At 39.4% G+C, this 7,869-nt stretch overlaps 1 protein-coding gene across 1 annotated transcript in view; it reads right to left on the bottom strand.

The window, feature by feature from the left end:
• Nucleotides 1-7,869, bottom strand: part of CSMD1 (CUB and Sushi multiple domains 1) — a gene marked incomplete at its 5' end in the record, with an annotated part of 372,382 nt that overhangs the window by 284,154 nt on the left and 80,359 nt on the right. The window contains one exon of the mRNA XM_008574770.1: nt 7,406-7,600. Coding sequence (XP_008572992.1) covers nt 7,406-7,600 — 195 coding nt within the window. The remainder of the gene's footprint in view (nt 1-7,405; nt 7,601-7,869) is intronic.

Below are 7,869 nucleotides of genomic sequence, written 5' to 3' on the forward strand. Positions count from 1 at the left end.
GTTGCGATCCGTTGCCGGACACGGAAAAAGACAAAAGACAAAAAAAATAATAATAATAAAATAAAAAAATAAAATAAAATTCAAAATAGATGAATTGTTTATATGGAAAAGGGTTTTTTGCAAAATGATCTGCTTGAATTTTATATGGCTGGGGTAAAAGAATATAAATTTCCATTCTTTTTTTTTTTTTCCTTTTTGTCTTTTTTACTGACCGGTACCGGGATTGCAACCCTCGGTGTCGCGCCCGTATCGGGGACCGGCAACGGGATCGCAACCCTCAGTGTTGTGCCCACACTCTCCGCTCAGCCAGTGAATGGGAACCAGTCTCCACATGGGATCCGAACCCTCGGCAGGAGCGCCGCCATGCTTCCCAAGCGGTGCACTTATTCAGTGTGCCACCGGGCCGGCCCTATTTTGAATTTTAAACAAGAGGTATAAATGGAAAGTGGAAATAAGTCATTACTGGACCAACATTTTGATGCCCAAATTATTAGAGATGAGAAACTTATTTTTATAAAGGAAATTTTCTGACTTATTTTTTTAAAGTGTAACTACAAAGAGTTATTTTGTCTAGGGATAGAATAAAAGAGCATTATTACCTTATAATAATAGAGAATGCTTTAAAAAAAAAGTCAAAGATATAAAGAAAGAAAAATGATCAGGCATTTTAGGTTCCTTACCGCCTTGACAAATTGTGTTAATGTCTACATATTCTTCCTCGGACTTAAAAGATAAACACTCAAACTACATAATATGTTTCAGACATGACAAAACGTTTGTGAAATACAGAAAACTTTGTAGAGAATTTTTACTTAAATCTTAATAATTATTCTGTTTATGTTACCGTATTGATCTAAGAAACACACATGGGGCTTCTCATATTAGAAATCATTTTATATCAATGCAATCATAGAAGGAAAATAAATATGTGCAAGCTATTTGGTAATTAACATATGAAACAGATCGGTTTTTAAATGAATAAAGACATGCAACAGCATTCGTTGCAGATGGTAACAAGAGACTTGCTCATCCATTTAATTAATTGAACTATGTATGTAGTATGTAAAGACAAGATGCAATCAAACTGAATAAACCCAAGCAACACTAATAAACAGAAGCCATTCTGACACATGAGAGGGCTCTATGCTGTTTTAGTTTCAGTTCGTCAATGAACAAAAACTGTAGGCAATAAATTGCCATTAAAAAAATTATACCATCCGTCTAAAACAAACTAGTCCAAAATGCACTACCTGCATCCTATAGTATACTATATATACACACATATATATACTATTTTGATATACAACTATCAAAATGTTTAAAATATAGCCAAAGTCCCTAAGTTTAGTTGGTGATCTGAGTGATCTACAGGCATTGAGTCCTGTGCAAAATATGCCATAATCCATGAGAGATCCAACATATACTATGGGAAAAGATATCTCTGTTTTAAAGCTTTAGAATATTGTGCTTTATGGGCCGGCCCGGTGGCGCACTGCACTAGTGCGCCGCTTGGGAAGCGCGGAGGCGCTCCCGCCGAGGGTTCGGATCCACATACAGACCGGTTCCCGCTCACTGGCTGAGCGAGGCACGGGGGCAACAAAGCGAGGCACGGGGGCAACACCGTGGGTTGCGATCCTGTTGCCAGTCCCGGTCCGGTACGGGGGCGACACTGAGGGTTGCGATCCGCTGCCGGATACGGAAAAAAAAAAAAGACAAAAAAAAAAGAATATTGTGCTTTATTTACATGTAAATGGGATACCATAAGGAGAAATCAGCATTCTATGTTTGGTGCACCTTGATGATTGGTACATAGAAATTGTGCCTGACTTCACAGGTCTTTAGACATGGAAAAAGAAACAATCTCTAATTTGAAATATAATCATATATCTATTGCCCAAATTTGACCGTTTATTTTTAATGTTTATTCTATGGCTAAAGTATTATTACTCTCTCATAAATTCAAATTGTATCTGAATTTAGTGCAAATTAAATTTCTTCAGTATTATTATTTAACAAAAGTCAAAAAATTCATGATATTTTTGTAATTTAGTCTCCTATTTTTGTCTATCTCATAATGGTCCCCTTATACTAAGCTCCACAGAAATATCCAAAGAGGGATACAAACACACCAGGAGCTGTACAGATCATTTTATGAGGTACAAGAAAAAACATTAAAACTTTTACCCCAAATTTTATCTTTTTAAATGTCTAGGGTTCTGGTCAAGATGGTGGAATAGACAGTCCCCAGCATCACTCTCTCCTGCAAATCAACCAATTACAACTATAAAAATGTAACATCAGCCAAGCTGGGGCCGCTGGAGCTCAGCGGAAGAGGAGGAGAGAGCTGTGGAGTTCATGAAGGCGGGGGAAACCATGATGAGAGAAAGAAAAAGCTGCTCTGAGCATTTTGGGCTGTAGCTGCTTTAATGCTGGAGCTGCTGAGCCCATGGAGCAGGAGCTGGCAGAAGCCACAGCTGTGCCCTTCAGATGGAGTTACTTGGAGGCGGCAGGGAAGAAGAGGGCCTTGGCGGCCCCCAGGCCAGCCAGACCAGTAATAGGATTCCCATGGACCCACGCAGGAGCAAGGAGCCAGAACAACTGAAAAAAGGGAGCATTTCAGCGGCCGGTGAGTCATCACAAGGGACCGGTGCAGGGCCCATCCCATGTGAAGTGTTTAGAGCACAGGCGGTGGGTGAGATGGGCACACTGGGAGAACACTGGAACACAGCAAGGACAGCACAGGGCCACTAAGAGGAGACTGGTCGGGAATGCAGAATTGCATGGGGTGCAGTTTGATTAAAAAATCAGGCCCAGATCAGAGTTTCTACAGAACACAGATCAACTGGGTCTCTGAAGAGCCGGAAGTACTTTAAGGTCAACCATTAAACCCTGAGCTGCACAAAAAGCCTTCCCTAGGGAAACAGCAGCTAAGCAGCAATTTAACTCAACAAGTTCTGGTTCCCACAGGAAGTTCCCCTATGTTAGTAGTAAGCAAAGGACAAAAACTTAGTTCCAGCCAGGCACACCACCAGAACCCTAGGTCCTTCCCAGGGACCCAATGAATGTAGAAGGGGACCGGACCCCCCTCCCACAACCAGGCACACTAAGCCAGTGCCTCAGGTCCTGCCCAGTGACCCAAAGCATGGAGCCAGGGACCAGACCCTCCTCCCACAACCAGGCATACAGAGCCAGTTCCTTGGGTCCTGCCCAGTGACCAGAGGCATGGAGCTAGAGACTGGACCCTCCTCCCACAACCAGGCACATGGTGCCAGCACCTCGGGGCCCACCCAGGGACCAGAGGCATGGAGAAGGGGACCAGACACACCTCACAACCAGGCACACTGTCAGCACCAAGGAGCATGCCAAAACATCACCTCCATGTGGGTGGCCCACCACAGCCTCCACAATAACCATGGCTGCCGCAGACGCGGCTAGATGCCACAACCACCACGCAAATGGTCTGCCAGCCACTGATGTGCATTGACACAAGGAGAGTCACCAGCAGAGACAAAGAAAAGAAGAGGATGTCTCTCTCCACAAAGCCCATTTCAAAGTGACAGAAGAAGCACCTGCTCTACAATAATATTGGGGAACCTGAACACACTTCTCAGCATTGGAAAGATCATCTAGGAAACAAATTAACAGAGTAACCATTACTTTTTCAGAAGGAGAGAAGAAATCTAAGGTGATTAGGGGGGAGAGGGAGGGAATGGGGGAAGGGGAGGGAGGGACAAGGGGCATAAAGAATAATTATGATTTGTAACAATATATATGCTAGTAATATTTATTTGATCAACATACCTCAATGTGCAACCCCCAAAATATGTACAATCGATTTTGATTCAATAAAAAAAATAAATTAAAAAAAAAAACTCACCAACCCCCCCCCCAAAAAAAAAATAAATAAATGTCTATGCTTGTGTAATATTTATATGGTCTATAATACAAGAATACTTCAAAAAGTTCATGTAAAGATTAATATTATCTTTTAATTCTATTTTTCCACAAACTTTCTGAAGTATGCTTGTGCACCCGCTGAGAATAGCAGTATCTGCAAATGCAATGCAGATATTGGGGTTACGTACTCAATAGTTACAGGCTGACTGAATACCAGATCAAGAGTTTGGATCATTGCCCTCTGCTAAACAAAATTAGTTTTGCAAGACATTTACATATAGAATTAAGATGTTGTGTTTATTGAGAGTCTTACCCATGTTGCATTTAATCCTCCCAATAGCCATGATGGAGGTATTCTTACTTCATCCCACTTATCTTATCTTATCTTATCCTGGGTGCCTTGTCTGAAGTCACAGAGATAGAAAGTGAGGAAGCCAGGATTTGGCTGACTCTGAAGGGCTCCACTTTTTGTATTGGTATGGGAATCTTAAACCCGGGTCCTGCCCCACCCTGGCCATGCCTCACCACAGAAGGTGAAGATTCTCAGGACCTGGGCAAGCTGCTCCCAGGCAGTCCATGACAAACCTCAAGAGCACTTGGTGGGTACCCAGATCACAGGTATGCACTTCCCAGGCCTTTAGGGGGCTGAGTGGTAGCCCACGGCTGGCCATGTGACAGGAGGGCATTGAAGTGAGGCCTGGTTCCCACACTTGTGCACACCAGGCCCCTCCTGGGGCAGGACAGGAAAGGGGTGTGCAGTGGGTAGAGGACGCCCAACTGCTTTGCACCCTTGCAGGTGGGAGCTCCATCCCCTGTTTCTAGCACATCCACATGGACTCCTCAGCACTCACTCTGTCCTGTCTCAGGGCCTTTGCTCGCATGGAGACCCTGGCCCTGACCTCTAAGGTCCAGATCAAAGCTGTCTTCTCTGGAGCCATTCCGACTCACTTCTTCCTTCACCTGCGAGCACAATGAAACTGAGCTCTACTATTTTAAGTTCCTACACACCTCTTATTTTAATTTTTAATAAACTTAAAGACGGACTCTATCACTTTCAGTTTTTTAAAAATCTCTCATAGCAACTAATAGAACAACCAAAATATGTAGCTGTTCAGCATTTTTAATTAAGTAGATCAACAGAAAGCACTGATTTATAAACTGGTCATTGTAATCAGGATTTTAAGACACAAAAATAACTTACACTATCTAGAGCTAAAATTTCTTTACAAACATACTTTTTTATATATGTATATTACTTTTTATATTTATATGCATTTAATATATCTAAGTATACAATATGTGTACATTACTCTAAGTACAAAATATACTGACTGCAGCTTACAATATATGATCTAAAGAATAATTTACATATATAAAAAGTGGCTTCCAAATTTCCAATTCTATAATACAACACGAATTAATATTGAAAGTAGCATTTAGGCTGGCCAGTTAGCTCAGTCAGTAGTTTGGTGCTGATAACACCAAGATCAAGGGTTTGGATGTAATACCGTCCAGTCTCCAAAAGGAAAAAAAGAAAGTAGAACTTTAGATCACTGTTCTAAGAGTGTAGGATGAACCATATTAGGTCATACCAATTCTATAATATTGGGATATTAGTAAAAGCTATTTGTATTTAAGTATAATTAGCATAATATGCAATTTATATGAACTTTTATAAAATTGATTGCACACATGGATTTTTTAGGAATATCTTTTATATCTAAATTTTCACATGATCATTGCCATAGCCCTGTGAAGGATGTTAGGTAAATATGGTCATTCCTCTTGCACTGAAGAAATGGAGGTCCACAGGCATTTGGCCATGGTAGTACTTCAACACTTCTGGTTAACAGCAGAGCTGGAACTGGACTACATTTTCCTGGTGGTCTTTCCTCTAGGCCTACATACTACAGGCAGTCACTCCCATTCTCTGCAATATGTCATTACAGGAACACAGATATGCAACGAAAAAAATCTGCAGGACCTAACATATCAAACCTGGAAGGATATGATTATGAAATTAATATAATGAATATATTAGGAATCTGTAAATATAGAAACATTTAATATAAGGAATATATTAAAAAATACATAACTGAATGCACAGAAGAGAATTATAATGCTACTGAATCACACCTTATTGGTAAGTTTAGACATTAAGAAGAAAGTTATTTGGACATTATAGAGTGTACATGTGGAGGCCACAAAACATATGCTTCCTTTTATCAGTATTCTTCGCTCTCACATACTTTCTGAAACCCGAGAAGCATCAGTAGTTATATTCCTGTATTTATTATTAGAGGGTAAAATATTTAAGAACAGAAAGATTTAATAGGCAGCAGATTTTTTTAATTAAAAGTCATTTTAGCCACTCACTGATTTATTTATTGACATTAGAACCATATATTAAGTTGTCACTCTATGCCAGCCACTAGTGTTGAGTCCTGGTAGATACAGTTCCTTAAAAGCTCTCAGGGTCATAAGATGATGGGCTTAGAAATATGGAAATAGCAGAACATGCAAGAGAATTAGGTTTTTTTGTTTTTTTATGTTTTGTTTTTGTTTGTTTGGGTTTTTATTTACTAATTTTTTAAAACGCCTATGTAGTCCGAAAGTGCCAGTAGCATTGTTAGGCTATAATACGTTCATTTGATTAGTTTGATTTATGGAACGCAACTGGTCCTTGAGTTCATCCTAAAATAACCCTAGAAATCATTTTTTCTGCAACAAACCATGAGTTTCTATCCTCTTTGCTTTTTTTAGGTATATCATTCAAAGACTAAAACATAGAAGTCATACGTCCCCAGCTTGAGGAATTTTTGCCTATGGTGATTCCCACAAAAGTACCACCTAGATGAACGTACATAACGTGGAAAACAACCCAGAAGTCTTTCCTCTGTCCCTCCCCTCTGTACACACCCACAAGGGCAACTCCTGTCTGCTTTTTGTCACCGTAAGTTAGTTTTGTCTGTCGCTGAAGGTTGTTCTCACCTTAAAGAGGTGATTTTATTAATTTAATCTCTAAATAAAGAATTACAAACTATTGATGCTTTGGGGGGAAATGGCATATACATTTTCTCTCTATATATATTGTTTTAAATTTCTCTCTTTCCATATGTAATATCTATATCTAGATATAAAATCTATATATATCATATCCATACATATAATATCGATATCTATAAAAAGAGAGAGAAAGAGAGAAGCAGCCAGAGAATATTAATTAGTACTTCTTATGAAGGTCAGGTGTAAAATACACAAAAACAGAAGGAAAAAATATCTAACTAAGTGAAAAAAATAATGTCCCCTCCAAAAACCTATGAGAATGGCTAATACACTTGCTAAATTGAATGATCAATGAATGTCAAATATTTATTGCACACTAGTTCTCTGAGAGATCCTAACCACTTAGAGGAATATAGTACTGAAGTGTGAAATCATTTTGTGAATGAGATTTTGTACTCAAAAGCAAAGCTGAGATGCAGAAAAAGCCTGAGCCCACACATACCATTACAGGAGGGCAACACCTGGTTCCAGGAGGGCTTTCCGTCAGCTCCAATCACACAGGTGATGGACGAGGGGTCAACAATCTTGTAGCCAGAGTCACACTGGTAAGTAACAGTCGAGCCAAGTTTGAAGTCAGTTCCAATTCTAGTCCCATTCATTATATTTCCAGGGTCAAAACAAGCTTCCCGTGGTTTCTCTGTGAAAGAAATGAATGTAAACTCCATGAGAGAAGGGTCTTAATTTTTTGTTTCCTTGGTCATTTACTTGCTTTATTGAGGACCTTGAACAGTGCCCAGGGTATAAGAAATGCTCAGAAAATATTTTTTGATTGGCTAATAGCCAAATTAAGCTATTAATTAAAAAAAATAGAAAAATTCCTTTTTAACAAAATTTTATATACATATATATATTTTAAACATTTTACTACAGAATTGACATTGAATTAGCTTCACCTAGATAAAAAAA

The sequence above is a fragment of the Galeopterus variegatus genome, unplaced genomic scaffold (assembly GCF_000696425.1).
Source record: "Galeopterus variegatus unplaced genomic scaffold, G_variegatus-3.0.2 Scaffold1099, whole genome shotgun sequence".
In the NCBI taxonomy this organism is placed as follows: Eukaryota; Metazoa; Chordata; class Mammalia; order Dermoptera; family Cynocephalidae; genus Galeopterus; species Galeopterus variegatus.